General features: G+C 41.9%; 1 protein-coding gene across 21 annotated transcripts in view; it reads right to left on the reverse strand.

The window, feature by feature from the left end:
- Positions 1-27044, reverse strand: part of DAB1 (DAB adaptor protein 1) — a 414806-nt gene that overhangs the window by 48797 nt on the left and 338965 nt on the right. For all 21 annotated transcript variants that reach the window (XR_010722484.1, XR_010722485.1, XR_010722487.1 and 18 more), the window contains 2 exons: positions 10114-10253; positions 7797-7895 (listed from right to left, as the gene is read on the reverse strand). Coding sequence is in view for 17 of the 21 variants with exons in the window: in XM_066192899.1 (XP_066048996.1) it covers positions 7797-7895; positions 10114-10253 (239 nt within the window). In the remaining 4 variants the exon portion in view is untranslated. The remainder of the gene's footprint in view (positions 1-7796; positions 7896-10113; positions 10254-27044) is intronic.

Genomic DNA, 27044 nt, shown 5'->3' on the forward strand with positions numbered 1-27044 from the left:
TTTCTTCTACTGCGTGATGCATTAACCTGGCTTAAAACCACCAGGACTTGCACGCAACTCGGTATTTTGGGTGCTCTTCTTATAAGATAAAATTGCAGCTGGAGAAAAAGGAATGTGGCTCTGCTGGAGATTTATCTGGATCACAAAAGGGTAGTGAATACAGGCAAAAAAAAAATCCCAATATAACTGTATACTTTGAGTTTTCTGCCATGTGACAATAGGGGAGAGATGCTGTGCAGCTCCATTATGTAACAGGATCCACAACAACAAATACACTGACTTTCAACTCCTTAGCAAAATTCACCCCAAATTCTGGTTAAGCATAACAAACACTGAAATTAGTAAAAACCAGAAGGGTTGGCATAGTAATTTTCACTACAACAGCTCTGTAGACAGAGTACCCACCTCTATATGCAATGGAGGCCAACTGGTAACTGGGAATACATTAATATTTCTAATATTTACTGTTTGCAAGTGTTATTTATCACTGTTATAACTGTGTAACAGTGAGGTTCTCCATACCATAACGCAGAATGCATGTAAGCTGCACTTCCCTTTCTTAGTTCAGTCCTGGGGTGCTTGGATTAAACAACAGGAGGCCAAATGAGACTATCACTAAACTCAAAAAATCTCATTTTCTGCGTTTTTGAAAGCAATCAACTTTTTACCCTTTTCACACTGAAAAAAAAAATACAGCTGCATCAAAATCGCACAAATTATTTCAGTTTGGATAATGTGTCTGGAACAGCTTTATTTTATCTTCATGCCCATTAGGATCAAAATTCTCACAAGGCAGTTTCTGCATATCCTGACTACAAGCAGGCTGGACTCAGCTCTGGATCAGAGCTTTTCCCTTTTTCCAGGTGAAAGTAAATTTCAGCCCTCAAACCAAACCTCCAGATCCCCAAGCCTTCACAACGTGCACAATCCCGCCCATATTTTGCCTTTTGGGTTATTTTTTTCCACAGTAACACAACTGCCATGATACCTAAGGCTTTAAGAACCCTCATACAGCTAACTGGGCATCTAAAGAACAGAACTCCATGAGCTTGTGGCTGTTAAAAATCCCTGTGGAGCACTGTGAACCATCCAAACTGCCCAGGGCCCAGTTAGGAAGACCAATAATGAATGAATTACAATAGTCAATAAGGGATGTAATTAAGGAAGCTGGGTTCTTCTGACATTTACATTTTGCTAGCTGCCACATGTCCATGAAATGTGTTATTGTTTCCCTTCCGAAGTACCAGGGTCTATAAATACCTTATAAGAATCATACACAGATTTTTAAGTCCTCTCCTCTGCCATATTCTAATTAGACACATTTATTGCATGTAGAACAGTAAATGCCATGTTTTACTGAGCATATTTACAAGCAGAAAGATGGAAAGTGTCAAGGAGCAGGGCATGACTCCCAGCCAGCCCAGAGGGATCTTTTTGCAGGCAGAAGCTGTGGACAATGCACAAGGAAAGGCCCCAGATGTCACCATTTCCAACTCTTCGTGCAAAATTTGACTTTGTTGTTTTACAGTTATTGCTCTTTATTGTTATTATGTAGTATTTTTTACACTGCAGCCCTTAGAGGTCCTCAGCATGCTCCAAGACCAAACATTCCTTACAAAAGAAGTGCCTACAGAGAGATAATACTGGTTAAAAAAATAAAGAAAGAAATAATTTAAAGGTTTATATTTAAATTTATATTTATTTAAATTTATATTTATTTAAATTTATATTTATATAAAGCGAGTTTATATTTAAATTCCAACCTTTGAGAGCTGAAGTCCAGGTGCCCCTTGGGACATCTCTGGGATGCAGGAATGCAGTAGCTCTTCACCATCATCAGGTTTAAAACAAGTTTGTAGCATGGGAGTATTTCAAAGAAAAAATAAGGTGGTACTGCATGAATACGTGTAAAGAATTCCTCCAAAAGATGACAGGCAGGGTAAGAAGGGATTTGGGAGTCATTTATTAAGGAAACTGTATAAATGAATGGTGAAAGTGGGTACTATGGATTGACTCCTCGAAAGCTGATGAAGAGTAAAGGCAGCCATGAAGAGCCTGGAAAAAAACAATTCAGCAATGGGTTGATAAAAGAGAGAAGGCAGATTCAGCCCAGGAATGCAAAGGGAAGTGTGACATGATCAAAAGAACAAGCTGAGGCAGCAATCCTGGCAGTCACAATGGATTTCAAAAATAAAAGTCAAATTTGTCAAGGACAAAGGAAAGGATAACAATTGAGACACAAGATGAAGAGAGGCAGGACTGGGTTTTAACTCTCAGTGTGAGAGCAAATGCTGTATGTCAGCGCAGGTGAGAAGAATTCTGCAAGATCCAGAGTTACCCTGGGTGTGGCAATCAAAACACATCACTAGGTCAAACGGGCTGCTGAATTTACAGGGCTGAATAAGAGATGATGCTGATATTCTGCTCAGCTCTCTGAAAAGGAGGTCAGAGAGAGACCTTTGGGAGTCAGGATTAAAAGGCCTGGTTTAGCCTCACTGAGCTTGAGCTGTTGGCTAAACATGCAAGGAGAGGCCTGGAGAGACAGATCAAGATGGGAGCAGAAGACAGAGTTGGCATCACTTGGTTTGACACAATAACCAAATTTATGTTTGCAAATGAAATAACTCTGGCAAAGAGCACAGCAGGGGAAAAAAAAAAAAAGATCAAGGACAGAGAGCACACAGGAAATCCCAGATGAAAACTGCAGGAGAGGATCTAGGAAAAGAGGTAAAATCCAGAGACAAGAGTCATGGACACCAGGTGAGAGGATCTGGTGTGGAACCAGCCCATGGGGTGAGATGCTCACAAAGGGCTGCACCTGAGATCAGCCAGAAAGAGGCCAGCAGGAACTTTGGGAAGAAGAAGACACGAAGGGGACAAAACACACCTGTGGGAGCCCCAGGCAGGGACCACCAGCATCCTCCTGGCCAATTCCACCCCCTCTGGCAAACACAAAACTCAGTGAACTCCTCACCCCATCTCTCCTGCTCACTGCGCAGCAAGGAGAGAGCAGAAGAAATTAATTCCTTCTTTTATTTCTATTTTTAAAGGCTCAGAGACGCTCAGTGATAGAGACTCTGACAGTTTGACATTTCATCTGCTCCAGCACATGTGCTTCAAGGAATAACTGCAGATCCACGATCATACCTCGATTTCTGGTCAGGGATGCCAGAACCAACAGATTTCCAGCAAAGTCAAGAAGTACCTCTGGTACATTTTAAACGAGGCCTCTTTTGCCAACAGTGAGAATTTTAATCTTGCTAAAATTTTCTTTCAGCCAAGTTGAGCTGTCCTGTTAGCAATCCATCAGCGTAATTAACACCATCACTCACATCGGATGGGGAAGAGCAGCAAATCCAGGGGTTATCAGCACAAACCTGATAAAGCCTCAGAACGTGCTGGAAAATGTTTTTCTAGCAGCAACTTGAGAAATCTGCACTGTGAAGTCAAGAGAGCTTAGAAGTTCAGGAAGATGGGCAAGATGTTGGCATCCAAAACATTGGTTGGAACATTTCAGAGCCATAAAATGATCTCAGTTAAAGAGAACAACCTGAGGACAACAGGATTATTTATTTGGATGTCATTTAGACTAAAAGCAGAAGCACCATCACCACTTCTGTGGCCAGCATGAGAAGACAAATTAATTTTTTTTAATAGAATGCTACAGGTAAGGTCTGGTCCCCCTTACACGGAAGAGTAAGACCATTTCAGGCAGGTAAACCCTGAAAGATAATAAAATAAAATCAAATCCTCAGCAAAGATAATGAAGGTTGGAGGAACTGACAGATAACAGGAACAGATAGTCAACATGAAAACACACATATTTATACACACGGTTTTACTTCCTGGGTTTCACACTGCCAGCCTGAAGAAAATGGCTACAGAGCAAATTCATGAAATATGAGTAACACACTGCAATACTTCTCGGCAATAAATACTGAAATCCCACCAGAGTATTCCTAGGAATGTTGCAATCCCAGAGACTGGGCCCAAGAGCTTTATTTCAATAAGGATATGGGTCAGCACCTCTGAAAGAGAACAGACAATGCAAATGAAACTCACTTTCAGGGTGCTACAAAATAGGAAAAATTGGTGAGATGACTGTCATCTTCATCAGCTGGGTTACAATCCATCTGTTTAGGGTTATTTCCCATAAATAAGCAAGATACTGACACGGATTTACCCTGCTTTTTGGCCAGTGGAGGAATCCAGATAAATAATTTAGCTATACAATACCTCATAGACAGCTATATTTTACAGCATATTCCGGCAATCTGCACATCCACGAGCTGATACGAATTTTTACTTTAACAGAAATAATTCGTCGCTTAGAGCCAAATAGTAAATTTCCCTTTTTTATCTCATTTCTTTTTCACAGTGTAGGGGCTTACCATTGAAATCAACAACATTTTGCAATTAGAGACAACAAGAGTTTAAAAGCACACCTCACTGCATGGAGGTGGAAAGAAATCTTTTCCCAAGCATTTCAGAGGATTTAATTATTAGTTTCAGATACATTTTTGGAAAGGAACCTGCAAGTAAACAAGAGATTTATGGCCACATAAATAAACAATGAGACAATTACAGGCTCTTTACAGAGCCCAGATTAGTCACGCAGGTCTAATGAAGCATCACTGAGCTATCACAGGGAGATGGCCTGATGTGTGTGATTAACAAAACAACACTCAGGAACAGCTAACCAACAATGATGGGCCTCCACAAAATCTGCATTTCCTTCCACATGCACAGTCATGGCTTTTGTTGCTTTCTTAGCAAATCACCAATCACCACATTCCACCCCGAAAGGGAGAATATTCAATAACACAACGCAATTATTTGTATTTTTTGCCGTCTCAAGATCAGGTTTTTGAAAATATAAAAGAACTCTTGTAAAATAAATTAGGAATACGTTGCAGCATTGAGGTCTAACCAAGATGGATGTGACCGAAGAAATGGTAAAAAATTATTTTTGTGTAATATGCAGCAAGGAAATCTCTCAAGTGGCACTGGGTAGATAAAGTCTGGTTTCAGCAATAATTACGGGAGGTTTTTTTACAGTAAAAACTATAGAATATATATATATATATAGTATATCCTTCAGTTAAGGTGTATCTTTAGCAAACAGTCTGGAGAAAGCAAATGGGATGGATGGAAAACATCTGACAGCTGATAAAAGAAGAAAGGTGCATTTATAAGATTAATAGGGTCAAACCCCATGTGTAATGACAATTTTTGGCATACACACAACAGGAGAACATCCTGTTAGTCATATTAAATACAATTTTTTGCTCTCATGTTCTAAATACACTTACAAGTACTTGGGAAGTGGTATGAGGGGACCTCTTTAGTGTAATCCCTGGCACGGAATGATGGAATATAAGAAAGGATTGTTATTATTTCTATTGCAGTGCCGTAGATGAACCACATTGTAATGCATCTACAGTGCAAACTCACTGCAAAATCCTTCTTGCTTTTTTCTTGGTGAGATATATTCTTTCCAAATGATATTCCAACCTTTAACTCAATCTCCTTCATGGATAAATTTACTCAAAGGGCAGAATTCCTGATGGCTGGAATAATACCATTATTAAGATCAATACTTTTTGATGAATATTATGTCTGGAACATATTAAGGAGAGCTATAAAGTAGAGGAAGAAAAAAACCTGCTTATCATTTTCAGTAGTAACCCAACCAGAGCCCTTCATCTGTAACGAATTATGGAGCAATTCCCCTAAATCATCTGTATGAAGTCAGCTATGACACTGCCAATTTTAAAAAAAATTTGCTGGTTTTGAGCTACAAATTGATTTTTTATTGTGATAAATTAAAATCCAATGGCAGCCTACAAGATACTCAACATGAAGAAGCCCACTTTTTTTTTTCCTGAGTATTTTTATTCTTTTCTATCACATCAAGACTGGCACAGGGGCAGACGTGACAGCAATAGACAATGGTGAAAGTTAAGAAGGGACACTCTGGAGAGGTAAATAATCTTTCCAAAATACCCTTTTGGGAATTCCAAAATCATGGAAATACAACTAAGGGAAAAAGCATTGGGGAGGACAGGGAGGATTGTTAAAGGAGGAGAAAACAAAGGCAGGATTACCCAGGTTTTTCCCTATTAAGTGCTGCTTTTTTCCCTGCTGCGTAAAAGTAAACACCAGGCTCCAAACTTCATAAACTCTGAAGTTTAACATGGAAATCAGAAAATCAGTGTGAGTGAAATACAATCTCTTTCCAGCTCTTTACAGTTCCTTCCCATCCAAAAACCTGGGCTGAGCAACCGTACAACCCCCCAGTTTTGCCAGCTTTTGGGATTTTCCAGCAGGAATGGGAATGAGATGACAACTGCAGGCTGGCAAAGCAGAGACGGGCTGGATGAGAAAGAGAATAAACGGCACAAGGGTGTGAAACTCTGGGACAAGGAGAGACCCAAGCTGGGAAAAAAGCCCAAGGCATGATGGCTGTGAAGACCTGGCAGAGGATTTCATGCACCTCTGCTCCAAAGCCTTGGCACGGGAAGCACGACTCTCCTGTTTTGACAACAACACGTGAAAACTGATGTGGAAAAGCTCCCCCACGTCCCTGTGTCACAGCCCTGCTGCAAGAAGGACAACTCAATAGTCCTGTCCATCACTCGGGCAGCTCAGGGGCAGACATCTGCAAGGTGGATTTAAGGGTTTCATTCTAAGCCTCAGTGGGTGAGTGACAGGTTTACTATAAGGATGATATAGTTATGTCAGATTTAGAGTATGGGATGTCAGAGCTATGAAATGAGGGAGACTGTTCCCATGTCCCCACCTCACTTTCTGCAGACAGGAGAGTGTGCAGGATGCTGCAGGAGAGGCAGCTGGAATAAAGCACACCTTTGTTTCTAAAACATGACCCCTTTTCCCTCTTGATTCTAGGCAAAAAAATTCCAGTGTTTGAGAAACATTCAGAGACAAGTGCAAAAGGAACAGACTTTCTCCTTCCTCTTCTTCATTTCCCCAATAAAAGGCTTTAATCTCAGGAGAGCAGCTGTGGCTGGGGTGCAATTTGCACTGACAGCCCTAATTCTGACATTTCCTATTTTCTGTAACCCCAGCAATGCCCTCTGAATCACAGCTTTTGCATGGATACTTTACACAACACATCCCAAATGAGCTTTTCATTACTAACTACTCGTATTATGTATCAGTGAGCTCAATGACATTGATTTTCTAATAATATAAATTAACTGGCAAAGATAATTTCATCTATCATCAGTAGGGTTTTATTTCTGGCACCGTGTTAAATAGTTAATCTTCCAAAAGATTAAATCAAGAGCTTTTTAAAATTCAAGGCAGAGCTCAAACTGCTGTAAAAATCTTCTTAATTATGATTAAAACAGTTTGTGTGTTGTTGCTTTATATCTAAGTAGTGTAATGTTTTGCTTAGGTTTCTTCTTTCAGAGCAATTTAAAAAAATCAAACATGGTATTGCTGTGGCAGAAACCGTGGAAGGCATCAAAGTCTCTGCACTTCCTCCACCAGATGCTACTGGGGAAGTTGCTGCTTCACAGAGACAACCTCAAATTTTCCAATATCTTTTACCTCTCGTTTAGTAAAAAATATAATTTTCTACTACTGACAATACATAAGCTACACCCTACAAGTGATGTAAAGGGATGATAACCCTTTGATAATCAAATTTCTGAGATGCTTCATGTGTGTTTGCACCAGTGAGATTCCACTGCCCGGCCAGGAAAAGCTCCGAAAGGAACCAGGGAAAGATTCAATTCTGCCCCAGCACACAATCAACTAACTTTACTTACCCCTGTCTTTTCATCAAAGATTTTGATTCCCCCAAAGGAGACTGTTAAAAAGACTTTTTGTTTATGCTCTCCTTTCGATCGAGCCGCAGCAACAATTCCCTGTGGAAACAAAGAGCAGTTTTAGTTGCTTTCATGACTCTCCCAGGTGCCACAGATTTGCTTGCGGACAATTCACCATTTTTCTAGGAAAACCTTAAGGTTTTCCAGGAGTAGCCCCCTCCTTACTTCTGGCTTCCTCCCTTTTTTCAAGGTACCACATCTCTTTATGCTACCCAGAGAGCATTTCAAATGTGCTCCCACTTCCAACCCCTGCACTAGCTAATCCTCCATGAAATTTGTTTTCATGGAAGCTGAAGGTCATTTCTAGCACACTTTTCCCAGATACAAGCTGTTCTGTTTATTTATTTTTTAAATAAGAAGAAAAAAAAAAACCAACAAGCAGCAGAGTAGAGAAAATGCCAACAAAATTAGCTTACTTCACACTCATCTAATAAAAGCAAATTGAGGTTTTTATAGAAGAAAAATTTTCTTCTAAAAATCAAACTACACCTGTGCTGTGAAAAACTGGTATTGAGGGTTATTTTTGTTTTCAGGATCTCAGACCTTTAGTTTGTAAGAGAACTTGCTGATATTATCTCATGCATTATTCTCCCACAGCAGATTTAGAACAGTAACTTCTGTTTCCACCTCCCCAGGAGCCTGCCCTGACCAGTAGAGATCAAATATAATCAGTTGTACTCCTAAACGAAATGAAAATATTTAGACTTTATCTGGTTCTCTGCAATTCCAATGTTTCAAGAACAACCAACTTTTAGGTTTTGGGACCTTCATTGCTGCCATTACAAGGATCTGATGTCAAAAGTCACCCCAAAACTTTAGGGGTGGCCTGAAAATTCATGGTATGGGACACTGGGTTTCCAGAGCCCATAAATTAACACTCTGCTCTCAAAAATGAATTTCTAACGCTCCCTTCCTTTAACACTTTTAGTCATTTCCCAGTGCTGTTTAGATCAATCTTGCCACCTGCAAACAGGTATTAGGCACCTGGGAGATGTGGAACTATTAATTCATGGAGGAGAGAGACAAAAAGGTTTGTGCAGCACAACGGTGACAACTCTCCCCATCGTGCCAGGAACTATGAAATGATGAGAAACACCCAGCACACATTTAAATCAGGTGGGAATATTGTGGCAGATCTGACACACCAAGCAAGTTTTGGAGAGGATTAATTTTTGCCTGCCATAAAACTGATCTGTAAATTATCTCCCAGATCTTGCTTTTAGGTTGCTGAACCACAAGCTGAGTGTCACCCCGTGCTGTTTCCCTAATGAGTAACTCATTCCTCCTGGATGGACTGGAACCCTGCAGGCTGGTAGTGCACCAGACACCATTTAGTGATTTCTCCTCCTGAAAAAAAACAGCAGTGGAAAATCCATCAGCTCTCCAGGCTGGGAGGGAAATAAAAGGGAAAAAGCAGCAGAGGGTTTGCTGCTAGACCCGGACTGTAACCTTGCAATGCAGAGGGGTGGTGGGAAGTGAACAGCCAGCAGTGCACTCCAGGAAAACACAACTTCCCCTTCCTTCCCAGTGACTCAAGCTCTGCCACGTCCCAGGGTGAGGGACAGAATGATTCCTACAGGAACTCTCATGCTCTGACAGAGACTGGGCCATAGAGGGATGCCTGTGAGGCCCAGAGAGCCCACCCTCGACACCACTGGTATTTCAGACTCTGTCTACACTCCAACCTTACACCCAAACTTGCCTCTGCCATGGCTTCATTCCATCCCCAAAACTCCAAGGACTCCTCCTTACATCCTCACGCCACATCCTCTCAGCGCCCTGCCTGGTTTTGCAACACATCAGCCCTGCCACTGCTGGTGCAAGACAATCTCCTCCCAGTGAGGACACCAGTTCCCCCTAAATCTGGCTGTCTACACCCATCACTCAACAGGAGGGAACTGCCAGAGGCAGTGCTGTAGTTGATTAGAAATGTCATAGAAATGCTCTGATATCCCATTTTCCTCCACAGTCGTTTACTTCCCCTTTTGCATAATAAAATTATTCAATTTGCAGTGTGTTGTTTGTAATTTGTGGACAAATTGCAGTGGTGTCAATCAGGGAGTAACTACAGAACTCAAGAGATAATGTATTAAAATTAACCCAGGATAAGCAATACCAGGCAGGAGTTCATGCAAAATTGACTGATTTCAATACATAATTAACCACGCCAAGGCTCAGTGTCACGAAAGGAGAACGAGTGCAAGTTCAGGATGAAATCTGCTCCGTTTGACTGTAACGTTGAAAAGTTTCACTGCACCTTGAGCTTCATCATGGAGTCCTGGCATAACTTGTCCCCTCGGGCAGCAGAAACCTCATCGATCCCGATCAGCTTGGCCTTGTACCGGACACCGTCACCCTTGAACCTCTTTATCAAAGTGGCTTCGCTGCGATCCTGACCTGAAAACACAGCACAGACACGAGGATATTTACACCAGGGCAAAGGGACACACAACCAGGTGGCAGATTATGGGTTATACCCACACTTCTGAGGGCCAGCCTGGCAGAAACGTGGCTGATATTACTTCGCGAGACGGCATGATGGAGCGTGTCGTGAAAAATTGAAAAGGTTTTAATAAAGAAGGAAAGTAATACAAAAAACAAAAACAAGCCGAGCACAGTACAGAGACAAGTCTCCTACTTGCTACAACACCTTGAAAAGCATGGAGTTTCTTTGTTCTCTCTCTCTTTAGTACTTAACAGCTTAGGTGGGCTTTTTGGCCCTTGGCCCAGTGAGATGAACAACAGACTCTGAGTTACGTTCCCAGAATCCAACCCAGACTTCCGTGCTGGCTCTGAGACAATTAAAAATGAGAAACCCACAGAACTTTCCAGCTAACTCCCTAAAATGTCTAAAGGTAAACTGAAACTCTTTCCCTATTTGGAAGCACCTGCTGGAGGTGCAGGGAACGCATCACCACAGCAAATCAGATCTAACTCCAAACATTTCCACGGAATTAGGAGGGAATGCTGGTTTGATAAAACCTTTTTGGCCTTGCTACCCCCCAAAGGAATTTGCAGTGGAACCGTTGCTCTACAAAATCTCCAGCACACAAATTAGGTTTACAGAAGGAAGAGATAAACCTGAATCACAGCTCGTGGATCTGAAAACTTGTGATCTGCACGAGTTGTTTTAATCCAAATACACAGGAGAATCTGAGGCTTTGCAGACAAAACTCTAACAGAAACATGCTGCTATTTCCTTACAAAATGACTCATCTGAGCAATATTTACACTAGTAACATTTGAAAGGTGGAAAACCAAAGACCAAACTGTATTGTTTGTCTGTAGAACACTGATGCATTAAATCTCCTGGTTCTATTCTTTCTGCACATAAACATACCCAGAAACAGCATAACTGGCAAGGGCTGCTCTCACAGGCTCACCCTGAGCAGCTTAAAAAAAGGCAAAAAAGATGCTTCTTAATAAAAATGCTTGGGTTTTAGTTCTCTCTTTCTTCTGCTATTTTATTTTCATTACAGCAGTAGTAGTAGTAGCAGTAGTAGTAGTAACAGTAGTAGTAGTAGCAGTAGTAGTAGCAGCAGTAGTAGTAGTAGCAGTATTTGAATTATTAAACTATTTTTATCTCAACCCACAAGTTCTCTCACTTTTACCCTTCCAATTCTCTTCCCCTCATCCTGCTGGGAAGGGGAGTGAGTGCCTGCACGGCACCTTGTTGTCAGCTGAGGTTAAACCATGACACCAGTGTACCTGAAATACCCGCACCACATGACTATGGCACCACAAGAACCCACAAAAAAGACATCTTTGTCAGGAAAACTTCCCCCCCCCCCCACTCCCCTTCCCTGAGTATCTGCAGAACAGTTTTTACCGCGTCTCAGCTGGAAGAAATATGTTAGTTAGGGAATCAGTCTTCCTAAAATTGATTCAACATAGATTTTGCAGCTGCCTGTGGAATTTCTTGCTAGGATCTCAAAAAAAGCCCCAGCAGTGAGCTGTAAATAACTGCAACCAAACAAACAACAGCCAAAGCACAAAGAAACAGGCAAAACGGTGAGATATTACACAATTTTCAGTTTCTTGGACCCAACAGATTTCTCAAAAAAACCCTTCCCTAAAACATGGACAGACATTGCTAAGATTTACACTATTGCACCTAAGGCCTCTGGTCACAGATTCTTCCAGCTGATGAACCAAAAAACACAGAAGTCTGATGTAAAGGAATCACAGGTCAGAATCCCATCTTAGTCTACATTTGAGAATTCTGGCCCAAACTTTCTCCAAAACTCACTCCTATTTAAAAGTTCAGATTTAAGGACTAAAAATAGTAATACCATGAATATAATAAATTTTATTAGTATATTAAGATGAATATAATCTGATACTGTACAGCTGTTTATTGATAAGACGAAGTACAGAAGCTTTGGGGAAAAAACACTATTTTGTTCTGCATTTCTAGTAAAAGCACCTTCATTAGCAGTCAACACTTTGGCCAACTTTGCTGATTTACACACCTGTCAAGTTAATCAGCAAGTTAGGTTCTGGACTGTGGAATTAAGTCTTTACAATATCATTATGAGCATATATGACCAGCAAAGAGCACTTCCAAATGAAGATATTAATTTGGTTCTCTTCCCGTCACTCAGAGTAAAGCACTGTGAACTAATAATGGATTAAATGTATATTAAGAAAACAGAACTATTTTAAGCATTTTGAGATCTTCAAGTATGTTTGAGCTCACACATACTATTTCTTTCAATGAAAAACATCAGCTCAGATCAATGTTGCAATGCCTCATTTGTAGCCCTTTAAAGACAAGGCAGCTCTTAAGTGCTGCTGTGATAGTTCAGCACCCACCCACCCAAGTGTTTCCCTTGATTTCTTCTCACCCCTCAAAATAGCTGAGCAGAGCTGAAACTTCATGCTCTTACACTGTCTTGTATTAAAAAAAAAAAAGGCAAATGAGACACAAGTGATGAATAGAAACTCAGCAGTGCTAATATCATTCCCCAGGGAAACGTCAAGGCAGATGTTGGCACCACCAGCTACAAACAATGAAAAACCATTTCCCACTTTCAGCCTCTGGAGTGGGGCAGGAGGGAAAACATCTGGAGACACGACAAAGTACAACAATAACAGTGGACTTTTCCATATGTCTTTTATACTTGCAAAGACATCCTGTTGATCTGAAATAAATAGGATCCAATTCCAACAGCTTCCTTACCCGAAATTTCCAACTTCACGCCTTCGTTAGAGCCAAAGGCAGCTGTGAGCTGACAGCAGGAGCATGACAAGTGTTCAAGAGCCTTTTCTGGGTCCAAGTCGTGACTGTGACCCTGCATTCGTCTGTTATTTTAACATTTACACTTATTTCAACCTCTGCTGTATTTTACTGCACGTAACTAAATCCCCGCCATTAACAGCCCACTCAAACACAACTTACGGCCGTGTCTGCTTCAGCACAAGTCCCATGTCAATTATGACCCAGATTAAGCAGGATGAAGTGCTTTTGGGATAAATGACTGGGAAAAATCATCAGCCTGAAAATGATGTAGATATTTGAAACCGCGGTGGAAGCCGCAAATTGCTGGAGACTACAAATTCATCCGTGAAACCCCAGAGCATATGTCCCGCGCAGAGCACACAGAGTGCACACTGCCCTACATTGTGGATCAGCCATCTGCAAGCCACCACTCCTCAGCACACACCCACAATCTCCTCCGATCTGTATTCACCCATATTCCCAAATTTTGGTGCTGAAAACTCCCTACCTGCTTGTTGAAATTACCACGTGACACCGTCAGTGCAGCTGATTTTACAGCACCCACGAGGCGTGTGAGATTTATGGGAGGGTGATATTTCATTTGAACCCCGGACACTTTGGAAAGTAGATAGCCCAGACTGTCATAAACATCTCATCATTGAAACAAAAAGGGGTGGGTTTTTTTTTAATGGCAGTTCTTGAACAAGGTTCTTTCTGTATTTGAAACTGCATAAATAAGAGATGCCTGAATTACGAGGCTGTAATTCTTCCTTAGGCTTTAGAGGAGAGTGAGTGATAACATTAAACCACTAAACCAGAGAGCTGTGCCCGTGCCAGGAACACACCCGGGGAAGTCAATCTTCCCTTCCACATAACAAGCAGAGTCAAGCTTTGCTCCTTTGCAGCTTCTGCTTTTACCAGTGGAGCTCTGCCACCAAGCCTGGCTCTCCAGCCATCCCTGCCACCATGCTGGATGGGTCCCAGCCTCTGGGGAGGAAAACTGTTCTGGATACAGGGATGCACTTACTGCCAGAGCCGAGTTTTATTTTAATATTGTGAAGCCACATCTTTGGGTTAGGAAACATCTCCATGGTTCAAAGAGGGACACTCACCTGTGAAGGTTTTATGGAACACTGAGGGTTGAGATTAGAAATCATTGTGAGGCCATAATCTGCAGCAAAATTAGAAGCCCATGTTTAGTGACAACCCCTCCTCTCTCCACAATACATTTCCTGAAATCTTGCTTTAGCAGTTCCTGACTAGAGAAGAGCACAGATGTCCAACCACTCTGGGGAAGCAGCTGATGACCACTGTAGCTGTTCACCTGCCCCCTGCACAGGGAGGAATCTCTCCAGAGTTCTTCTTCAGAGGACCAGTACCTTTACAACATCACTCTAAAATGATCCTAAATTAAATGTCTGTATCAAAACTATTCGAGATCAATGAGTGCTTTCCAATGGCTTGCCCCAAAATCTTCCATAGTCTGTTTTTCATAAGCAGAAGGATTTTTGTAAGAAATAACCCAGGCATTTGTTCCCAACTCAACACAAGCAATTTACAATCCAAAATGGAACAAGATCGTCAAAATTAAAATACATTTGATTCTCATGCTACAAATTGAGAAAAAATGCAGAAGCTAAAAAACCACTAAGAAATCAGACCAATTCAGTTTAAAAAGGTGATCACTTTTAGTTAGAAAATGTGCTGATCTTGATCCAGGGAAAGCTTTGTTTATAGTGTATAGATTTATAATCCTCAGAGGCCCTTAAAATGGAAATGTAAGAGTAATTATTTTATTTTTAACTACTTTTGTGGATGTCACCACACACCCTAGAGCCATGTGTGTTCCAGCTGGACCTCCTGCTTCTTCGTGAGAAGGCAAACTCGACCCTTGCTGCAGACCTGTGACATTGCACTTGGACTTTCACAGTCTTTTAAGAGAACAATAAATCCCCAGAGATGGGTGATGCAATGTGCTCCCAAGCTCCCATCTGAAGTGGAGAGAGGCTGAGCAGCACGATCAGCATTAAGGTACTTTATCCATCTCACTAAAGCTACTGCAGAAGTCATAAACAAGGTTTGTAATGCAGTCAATCATTTTTATTCAAGGCACTATACCTTAATTAAACCAAGACTCCCTCAAGCAAGCTGGAGACAGCCCCAAACCCAAACCCCAAGTGCTCAACCCAGGTGCCTCAAGGCCAGTCAGTCCCAAGGGGTGACTGGCAAGTAGCCCAAGAGGGAGAGGAGCTCTTGTGCAGGATCCAGGATGGAGCAGCCCGAGCTGAATTCCAGAGGAGCTCCCAGGGCTGTACCCAGCAGCAGGCACTGGGGCTCCTTGGGAAGCTGCACCCAAGGCAGCACCAACCCCTGCCTTTGCCACCAAGATGGAGAGATGTGTTTGTGTCAGGTTATCTGGCTCTGACACTGCAGCTCACCCCAGGTTTGCCTCCCAGGCACGGTGTATTTTAGCCAGTGTCCCCTCACTTATCCTCACTCTTGGTGCAAGCCAAGCATTACACTTGATTTCAGCTCTCAGCCCCACAGAACACCAACCTTACACTGTATTAATATGCCAAAGTTTAGAGCAAACGCTGTTCATCCTCCCAGGGGATTGGTAAGTGAGTGTATTTCATAAATAAAAAAATAAAATAAAGCAAAGCCCCGCTGCAGTGAGAGCACTGTTGCTCTTTCTGTCCTGCTCACAACACACTCAGAATTCCTTGTAGCACCCTCTAATCTAAACCAATAACCCTGGAAACGGCTATATCCTTTATTTAAATGTGTGAAGCCCTCAGGGCATAATCTGAGTTTCTTGATTTTACGACTGTAAAATATATAATGATACTATCACCAAAGTCAATAACATGCTCCTGGCAATCAATTCGCTGAAGAACGACACAGCGCTGTCTTTGTGTTTCTTCTTCTTTCCTAACTAATAAACTGTCAAAGTTGTATCCATTCAAATTATGCACACATTCAAATTATAAACCTGAAATAACACCTCCTCCTGTGTCACGGGGCTGAAAAACAATCCCATACACACTTATAAACAGCCCACATCTTCCTGGGGCAATTAGCATTTTTATGGGTTTTTATGGCATCAACGCAGCGGAAAATACAAAACACTGCGGTGCAGAATGACCTCTAAGATGCCACACAGACTGAAGACTCCTAAATTAATTGCTAAGTGAAAGGTATTTCCCATTAGCTGTGCATATATATGCACCTAAACACAAATATATACATGCATAATTTTATCTATTTGCACATACACACACACACACGATGCACAGGTTCATTTGGTGCCGATTATCCCAAGAAAACTCACTGCAATTTTAATCAACTACAGATTTCCCTAGGAAAAAAAAAACAAAATACATAAGCAGGCGTAAAAGAGAAAACACTCACATGCAATTAAATGTACATTTCAGCCGAGCAGGAACTAAAAGGAACCATGAAGATAACTGATAACTCTCCTTGATGGCACATTTTCCTTAGTGTCTTCACAGAACCTCAAGGCCAAGAGAGAGGGCTCAAAATGATCCATCACACGAAGGGATGGATCGTGACACCAAAAGCCCAGCAATTTTTTCTTCATAACCATAAAAAAGTTCAGTGCAGAATGCTTATTTTGGGTTATAAAACTGAGAACCGTCCACAAGTTCTCAGATTCTCACGGCATCTGTTAATCTAATTTTTGAAATTTTCTCCTAGAACTAGGAAACTTAAGAGTTGCTGGGTCATTTGTCACTGTCTTTAGGAGCATGACTGTCCAACCCTCTTGTGGGCATCCACGGATCTGCCACAGAAAAATAAAATATTTTCCCCCTTTAAACATAACATTTTAGAAAAGAAACCACATTACACCTAGCAGTGTACGTGCTCAAAATTTAACTTCTGGTGTCAGCACTAGCACTCACTTCCTCTACCAATATTTCTCAAATGAGTTTCTTGCAATTAGCCATTTAAAACTTTTTTTTTTCTTTAAAAAGGACAGATACTTGAGAGTTTAATTTCAAGATCAATACTTCATCTCGAGTGACCAGAGCACAGTCACAGCACGATTTGAGCACGACATCAAGCACTGCTGTCTTTTAAATGAAGACATACTTTGGATTTCACACTTTATTTCAGTGATAAAGGCTAATCCCTAGCAGCAGGAAAAACCCACTGATGTAGTGAAATACAACCTGTTTACGGGACCAGCCTAAAAAAAGCACATTAAAATTTTGTGAGGAATAAGCACCTCTTTCTATGTAAGTGCCTGTACAAAAGGTTTGTTACATTATGTGGGCACAACTTGAGTGCAAACTTCTCCTTTCATCAACTGATAGGTTGAAAAAGTCTGCAAGGTGTTGTTCTGGGGTGCTTTTAATGCCCCGTTTTGACAGCAACAATTTGTCCTGAGCGAAAAGATTGAGAATGCTTCCACAGAAAATTATAAACCTCGTAAAGAGGGGACACAGAAACCACTCCGAAAGCTCAATGAACTTCTATTATGGTTTAATTTAAAAACATTACCTCCAATTTTAAGCACAGATAAAGGCTCTCCAGGAAAACTCAATCATCATTCAGACTATCATCTCAGCAGTACTCCCCAATTGTTCAGCACTGCTGTTCACAAAACCTCAAACAGAGAGATTTTATGGCTTCTGGCATTATTAGCCTGAGAATTACTGTACTCAAAGGCACCTACACAGCCCCACTCCTAGAACCAAGTCTCCTCTGTAAGGAAAGAAGATGTTCCCATATTATTTGCAGTCCTTGATCAGTTTTATAAGCAGAGATGTTGTTTATCAGGTGACAGCAGCTGCACTTGCCAAGTTTTTATCTCCATGGGAGATGAACACGATGCACATTTTACCATCTCCAAAGCAAAATGGTTGCACGGACTGGATTAAATTGTTTCTTTACACCACAATGAAATCCACGTGAGCACGTCAAGGGGAAGGGTTCTGCCATTTACAGAGGAGGCCTCAGTATAAAATAATGTTTGATTAAAACTTGGGACAAATCTCAGTGATGGAGAGTCCGGGCCGAGCACCCGGGAGAAGGCAGTGATGGAGCACCCAGGCTCCATGGGCAGATGACAAAGCACTCATTTTCCTTTTAGCCAGAAGGCTCACTGATCAATTTTATTTTCTTAGATGGTTTTTGAGATGACAGAATATGGGCACATCTTCAGACACAGAAATGACCAAAAGCTGAATGTAATTAAACTTCCTTTCAGCCTCTGTACCATGCAAGTCTTCATAAATCTTTGAAAGTCATTTTGTAAAGGAGCCTTTTGCAGGCTGTGTGCAGAAGCAGCTGAAATTCCAAACTCTACACTGATTTAAAGTGAAATGAGATCCTGCAATAAAACTTCATTTTGGGGTACTAACCTTGTTCAGCAAGCCCCAGGGAATGACCAGAAGTGAAACCAGGGAAACTTGGCAGTCCATTTTCTGCTGTTAGAGAATTAAAATGATGTTTTCTGGACAACCAGAAGGGAAGGACAAAGACAGGTATTTGTGGGCTCTCCTCTTAGGAGACAGAAGACAGTTTAGCAATCTTTGCTCACCTCGTGTTTCAAAGCTTGGGTAAATGTTTAAATCAAACAGGTATCAAAATGTCAAGTACATAAAGCCCTTGGGAAAACAGGGTCATCAGCTGTTACATTCCTTACCTGCCCGCCTGGGTGTCAGTATGAAATCAGTTGTTTCTGAGGTAAAACCAGCTAAGACAAGGTAACTGATGTGACAGTGATCCTTAATTTGCATTAATATGTGCACTGCATTTGGATGGGGCACTGTAAAAGCTGAAGCACTCTGAAAACCAAAGGACCTGTTACAGCTGTACTCACATGCCCGAAGAAAACAGTCCCGATGGGGCACTCAGCTGATACCATCTGCTGCCAAAAATCCCTGTAAACGACTTCCAAAGCAGCAAGGAGAGCCCAGTTCAAAGGGGCTGCTACATCACCCCAGAATGCGCCACTTCCCATCCAAATCTGAACTTGCTGGGGCGGAGGAAAGTCAGATAAAATTGCCTTTCCTTACAAGCTCCACCATAGCACTAAGAAGCACCTTAAAGCAGATGAAAAATCAGCCAACACAAGGAGTACTGATCATCTACAGCTAAGCATCTAATAAATTATTTTGGTATGTGAACAAGCAACAAGATCCGCAGAGTTGCTGGAACTCCCTGATCCCACTTAAATCCTACAAAACTGTAAGAGGTCAGAACTCATGAAAAATATAATCATGCTGCTTTTGTGAGCCTCCCTATATCTGGCTTTAGGTGTGCAGTTTTCAAGACCAATTTTAATTAGACTTTCACTACTCCAGGACACAGACACGCACGTGTTTACACGCGGCGCCCCGAAGTCGTGTCGAGACACACAAATTCACAATTTACACTTCAAAGCCTACAAAATATATTCCGTTGATGAGCCTACCAAAGAGTTTAGTTTTTGCTACGTATAAAGGAAGAGAAAGGGTGTAGAAGCAGTTCACTTCATACAAATACCAGATTCCTGTGCTGCCCTAAGATAAATGTTAATTCCCTGGGACTATAAAAAGACCAAGTTAAGAAAAGGTTATGCTCTGCTGATTAACATTCCCAAATTTCTCAAACGTTCAGCGAGAGGAAAAAAAAATCGTTCCATTCAAGATAACTAATTACAGCCACTAAAGTCCCCAAAGACAAGAGCAACAGCCTGTAACAGCTAAAACAGGAGGACAAAGCCATTCATTGATTTACACTTCACCCTCTCCCGTCACCACTGTGGTCCCAACACTGCACCAAGTGCTGCGTGCAGGCACAGAAATGGGACTTTGCACCACACTGGATGGTGACAGGGCCATCTCTTCCCTCCCTGCCATCTCCTTTGTCAATGCAGGATATCATTCAGCTGAAGGCTGATGTCAGTGCTCTGCAGAACGTGCATCACACCAGGCTGGGAACATCTGCAAACTGCACAGTCTGGGGGCTGCGCTGGTGTTCCTTCACTGCTTTTGTTCCCCAGGGCAAATAAAGTCTCAGCTAAATCACAGGACCTCTGGGAGAGAAGGTGAAGGTCACTCCTGAAGCATTAAAGCTCCCCAGCCCCACCTCCCACATCACTTAAACCCCAGAACCACTTCAGACCCCACTGAGCAAAGACTCCAGCAGAAAATGTCAGTGCAACCGCAGAATAATCCTCATCTTTCTTCCTATGGAATTAGTGGCCCTGACACTTACATCTGGATTATTAGTAGTTCTGATAATATTGGTGTAAAATACACCTCTGGAATTTCATTGGTGTAAAATACACCTCTGGTCTGTGCAGACCTGTAAGCTTCTGGTTGAAAAAGCTGGCTCCAAGGCCATGGCATTAAAGGCAGCATGAGGCCTCAGAAGTTACACTCACCTTGCAACACCTACTCTCATGCAGAAAAAGGAAAAGAATGAAAGTGTCATGTTAAAAAAAAAACAAACAGTAAATATAGGTGTTCAGAAATTATCCTAAGATCACATTAACTCAATAAGAAAAGCAGCTGCTATTTATTTTCTGTAGTCAAATGGAAATACCAGTATTCACCACATGGCACTCAAAACCAACCAAACAAAAAATAAAACAACACAAGCCAAAAAACAAACCACTCTCTCCCTGCTGAAATTGTTCACATTTTGTTATCCAATGTTTCAGGAAGAAAATTATTTTCATTTTGGCTTCCCACTGCCTCTGCAACATCAGAGAATGTCTCTCCCTGCTGGAAAAACAATAGGAGGCAAAGAGGAAAGCAGCTTTTTTCCTGAGACTTTGGGCTAAAAAACGCCATCAATTTCAAAATTACAACAGTGGCAAAGTGCTTCTTTCAATCTGGTCCTTTCATTTTTGCCTCCTGCTGCCGTTCCTATTGTCAAAGTGGCAGCAGGAGGCAGGAATGAAAAGACTACTGCTGGCAGTCACCCTTGGGCAAACTGCTGACAAGAAGTAAAACACCTCTGTGCCAGAGCGAATTCCAGAGGTAAGAAATTGGGGTTTGCACACCTCTGGTGTGTGCAAAGCCAGGGAGGATCAGCAGTTCAGGGGAAGTCCTCTGCTCCTGGAACTGGTCAGGCACCAAGGAGCCAAAGTGTTTGGGCTGGAGCTCAGGAAACTGAGAGTGAATTCTTGGGAAAGTCATGAAATACAATAAAAACAAACCAGCAAACCCCACCAGCTAACTCTGCGTCAAGTAAGAGGAAAGGAAACTTTCCCCAACCGGGAAAACTCGGAGACTTTTTTAGCTATCTGTTATAGCTGGTTTGAGTTGCAAGTGCACAAAGACCCAAGTGACCATGGTTTGAATCCAAAAAGCCTTCTGGTAATGTGAGAGGAAGCAAGACAAAATACCAAAGTGTCAAAACTTTTACAAACTTTAACACGTTTGCTGAGCCACCTGCAGAGCAGTCCAGCGCTTCAGAGCTGTCCACCTGAAGAGCAAGCAGAAAGAAATCACTAACAACCCTCCAAACACCGCAAGCCAGAGAGAAGCTCCTAAAGCCCTGACTGTGACTAACCCAAATAATCACCTCTGTCTCTTGCCCTTTGGTGAAGCTTCCAAAGAATCCAAATTCAGCTGCAAATCAGTGTCCTGCAAGCACGACTCCCTTTTAAAAGGATGCTTTGATTCCCAGAAAGGAGGAGCTCCGTCCCCGGCCGAGCAGCACCTGAAGGAGTCTCTGCTCGCAGCCCACAACGCTGTGTCTGGCAGCTGGGCACTGCAAGGATGACTGAACTGCATCCTTTTTGGAAGAAATATGGGTGCTAAAGGGACAGTTTAACCTAATTCCAGGAAGTTTTAAGCAGCTGGAGCAAATCAAGGTAGAGGGTAGGAGCTGTGTCTCAGCCTGGTGTCCTGCTTCAGGCTTGGAAGAGAACAGATCTGCCAAGATTACACACGTGGTTTTACTACCTTTGTGCTAACAAGGGTTCATTACAAGAGAGCAAAACATTCCCCTGAAGACCTTGAGGAAAAAAGTCTGAACAAACTCGACTTCATCTGCAGAGATTCTCTGAAAACAGAGAAAACAACAGGGAAGCGAATAAAGGCGCTACTAAAATGGAATATGTTATTATTTTTCATTGCGTGGATTAAATAAAAGGAGGGTTATCTTTGCTGAAACTGAGCCATGAAAAAGGTACTTTTCCTCCACTAAAAGTAAAAAGCACCATACTTTACAAATAAAATCACTATTATTACTTGTGCTAGAACTGAACAACAAAAACTTATGAAGCTTGAAAACTCTATTCTGTGCAATAAGCACCTAAAATGTTTCATCACCTCTATTTGTTAAAACAATAAAGGAAGATGATTTTTTATAAGAATCCATATAAACCTAAACTGAGAAGACTCTTCTCCCAAGGTCAGAGCTCTCCGTTAACCTGTAGAAAATCCTTGTCATTTTAACTGAAAGATAAAATCAGTCTGCTGAAATCAACACTGGCATAAGGAACAGCTGCAGGGGGAAAAGAAGATTCTATTTACACCATCAAAATATCACCAGATTTTTAAAACATTATTATTCCTCTTGCAGTTGTGCTTATCTTCTGAAAAGACCTGTCTGTTTGGTGTAATACTCTCATTATTTGGCTGCTGATACCATCGAGCTTTGCTGGCTATTTCCACCTCTAACAGATTTTTTGAGACCACGCTGAAAACACTGATCAAATGCTGCAGGGATCCTTCTTTAGACTGCACCCCAATGCCTCCTCAATAACTTGCCTATAACTTATTCATTTACAAACAAAATTGACTGTGTCTAATCTCCGTGCAAAAACCCCAACAATCTAATAATTTAATGTCTGTATGCAGCTTAGAATATTATAAGATCGGGCATTGCTATGCCAGGTTAGTCTGCTATTAGCTGGGGGATTCTCAAGCATCTGTCATGCAAAGTAGGTCAATTTCTAGCCATATAATTCTGATTATGTCAAAATATTTATTCATGAGTTTTCTAATTCAACGTACTTCAAATAAGTCATATTTATGTGAAGGAAAAAAAAAAAAACCCAACCCACATCTAAATTATGGTTGTTAACAACTGGGTTATCGCAGCTTCAAACATTCTGCTAATCCAGAGACGTGGAGAATGTTTTTTTCCTTGCAATGTACTATGTAGTAACAGAATTGTTTTCATTTCCTATTTGCTGTTATTTTTAGTCTGGTTTCTCAAGGAAAGGCGGAACACAGCCAGACACTCCCTGGGTGTTATGTGGGAATGTGCAGAGCAATGGAAACCCCCATCCTCCCCTCTTGTGCCTCCCCTTCCCTGGATTAACACGTGAACCTTCGGGCCAATTTCAGTCAAGTCTCATCTATATTATGATTTTTTTCACTTTACCAGGCAGGGGAAAGCAGCTGGTTCAATAGAAGAGAACCATCCTATGGATGGATGTGCTGAGGAGAGGCCACACTTGAGCCTTGTCTTTCCTTAGAGCTTAGATCAACACAAAACCAAAGAAACCAGGCTGCCCTGGTCCCTCAGTGCACGAGAGTCTTTCCAGCAAAACTAAAGAGATTACCAGGAGGAAAGGGAGATGGGTTTACAATGGATGTCAATTTCCACACGCTTCACAAGATCTAGCCCCTTCCAGGGAGAGATCAGGAATGGCTCCAAGCTGCAGGCAACACTCCTGGCAGTACCAGGGAGATGGAAAAAATCCATAAATTCATGGAATCAACCTATCTGCCATCTCCCACTATCCCAGGTTGCTCTAAGCCCTGTCCAACCTTGCCTTGAACACTTCTACAGCTTCTCTGGGAATCACCTCATTACTTAGCCAAGGCCACCTCTGACCATTTGGTCACATAAATTCAAGAGCAAAAAACAACTCCAAGGTTTTCAGTGCTACTGCAGGCAAAGAAAAGGTCTTCAGGATCTCCGTTTCCTTCACTGCACTGAGCTTGCTGCAGCATTCAGATTACCTGTGGACTCCTCCTGCTTCTACCAGTCCTTGCTTTTATCACCACCCACATGTCAGATTCCACATTCCACCCACCACATGCCTATTTATTATCCTAAAAACGGCTCGGCAGAAGTGAAATCTTTTAACTTTCCTCCCCAACTAAATGCTGCCTAAGCCTACACTTCATCTTTTAATATACTGCCAGCAGGTAGAACTGAAATTGTACAGTATCACCATTCCTGAGACAAAAAATGACGAGCCTAAATCTTGTCTTTGCTGTGTTTTCTTTCACGCCATTCCAGCACCACGCTGGAAAGTGAAAATGAAGGGACAGCACTCAGCAATGCCCATAGTGAGGTGCAAAACACAGAGGCCACGTGCAGGTTTCTCCTCCTCAGTCACCCGCAACAGCTCATGTGTGTCCATCTCTAAGATTCTTCACTTCCAGGACAGAATGGAAGGAACGGATTTGCATTTCATCAGTTTAGGAGTTTTCTCTGAACAACGGGGAAGAGTTAAAACCTTTTGGTGTTCACCTCTGTGCATGACCAAACCATCAGCTGGCCTTGATACACCCGAGCTAGAAAGGCTGCAGCTGAAATAATCATGAAAGGATGAAATTCACCAACCATGCAGCTCCTCTTATAAGCTTTTAAATGAAAATATGTGTTTCTGGGGACCAATTTAAGAAGCTTTGCACCACTCCTCAGTCCTCTGACACCTGCAGGAGCTGCACAAAATCACTGCAGCCATCACTCCCGTGTTTGCTGGAGTATTCAGAGAGCTGTGTTCTGTCAGTGACCTTTTTAATCAAAGCGAAGAAAAGGGGGGGCATTAACACTTTTAAATGCTTTCAATTGCCAGTGTCCTCCTATTAATTTTCTAAACATTCTTCCACCCGGGTAATTAAACCACGATCTGTGTTCCCTTTGTGTGGCTGCTTCTCACGAAGGGATTTAAATGCTGTGTTTTGTTTCATCTGTAATTGTTTTCCCTTAGACCTTTCTGGTGGAGTCTGTGGGCATTCTGTGTAATCTGATTGTTGATTACATCCACGGCATTTATCTAAAGGCCTGTTGGGCTGGTTTGAAAGAATCACAATGGTGGCTAACAAGTCTAATCTCAGAACTACCATTTTAGAAAAATTCTTCCGAGGTTTAAATGCCAGTTCTTTCTTCAATCACCCTCCTACATGATGCCCCCCACAAAACCCCTTTTTGATATTAAAAGCATCAACACTGAGCCTGAAGTGGCCAATCAAAATATGAATTTAGGTGTTCAAATGTATTTCTACTCTGTAGATCTTATAGTAAGGAGACTACTGTTATGTCAAAACCAACACATTTTAGAAAAATTAACAATGTAAGACAAGGCAGGTTACAGCAGATGTTGTAAGATGAGGAAGACTTCCTCCTCGGGATCGTATTTTGGCAAGCAGAAGTTTAAAAACCATGCAGAACTTGGGCAAACAGACATTGCCTGTTGGTGGTGTGTGCTGCCCATCCTTCACTTGCACAAATCTCAAGTTCCTTGCCTCAACACTTTCCTTAGGAAAACGCGTGGGTTTGATTTTGTTTCAAATGAGCTGATTCCCAGCTCCAGGGCCCTCGACATTAAGGACTTGGAGCCGGTGCAGAGGAGGTCACAGAGGTGCTCTGAGGGTTGGAGGATGCACAAAAAGGAGCTGTTTCACCTCGGCTCTCAGCAGAACCCACACGTGCAGGACTGGCCTTGGTCAGGACTGAGCTGACTAAACATCCCTCTGAATAATGCCACTGCTCGGCAAAGGAGTTAATAACAGCAGACAAGACAGGATTCATTTAATCAGCCATGTATTTCTCTGATTGCCACAAACAAAGGAACAGGATTGTGTGACAATTTGGAGAGCTTGGTAAACTTCAGCAGCGCCTTGTAATGAAGCCTTGGCAAAGAAGTAAGTGACACACAAAGATTTTTCGCACTGAAGCGGTGTAAACACGGTTTCCACTTTTAGAAATGTATCCTAGCAACTCATAGCAATGGTTTTAAAAGACAGCTGGACAAAACCATAATTTGGAATAAAACCAGATGTAATTGCTAAACCAGCAAGTCTGGTGGTCCCAAGCTGGTGCTGCAGCACCAGCTCAAGTGTGATTCAAGATGTTGAGGAAAGAAACACCAGGAGAAACAGATGTTTTAAAGCTAACATCTGCAGGATCCACTAAAAAAGATGCATCAGAGTTGGTGGAAAGGATTCTGAATTTTGTATTCCTTTGTTACTGATGTAGAAAATCTCTTTGGCTTCCAGTGGCAAGGCCTGCTGGACATGTACCTCCTGTTTCACATTTGCGTGACACTAGACAGAGGTGCAGGACGCGCAACTGGATTTTATGTATCAGGAGTTCACTCAATTCCATTGCGAATCCAAAGAATTTTAGTCAGTTTTTCAGGACAAAGCTGAATGAAGGGACTTGTATAATAACACACAGACTTTGATTAAATAACTAATCCATAATTCAGTAGAGACATTCTGCTGACATCACCAGCAAGGAAAAAGGTTCACAAAATCAACCATGAATACAAAAAGAGCCTAGAATGTATTCCAGGTTAGTACTGAGACTACATTGCATGAGCCATTATTGACAATGCAGATAAACCACGTTCAGATACAGCAGGTCATGTTTTAAAATCCTCAAAGAAGCTGAAACAGGAGAACAGAGCATCCCGCTCCTGAGATGGAAACAGAACAGCCCTCAGGATATACCAAATTCTGCTGTGGAGGATTATTTTCCTTTCCAACCACTGTTTACGTGTGAACTAGAGCACATGGCACACAGTGAATAATTAACTATCAGGCTGTAAATTCAGATACTCTGGGGTTATTACCTGAGTCATAAATCTTTGCAACTGCAGCCAGAAGTGGCTGTGAAGGGCAGCAGATCCCACAGGTGAGCTCAGACTGGATCCTGACCTGGTGTTCAAGGACTGAGCAAGGGATTCTTGGGAGAGGAGGAAGAGTTGGGGCATTTTTAGGGGTTAAGGTTGTTTTTTAACCAACATTTACCAG

The sequence above is a fragment of the Chamaea fasciata genome, unplaced genomic scaffold, assembly GCF_029207755.1.
Source record: "Chamaea fasciata isolate MVZ Bird 193981 ecotype frontalis unplaced genomic scaffold, bChaFas1.0.hap1 SCAF_10, whole genome shotgun sequence".
In the NCBI taxonomy this organism is placed as follows: Eukaryota; Metazoa; Chordata; class Aves; order Passeriformes; family Sylviidae; genus Chamaea; species Chamaea fasciata.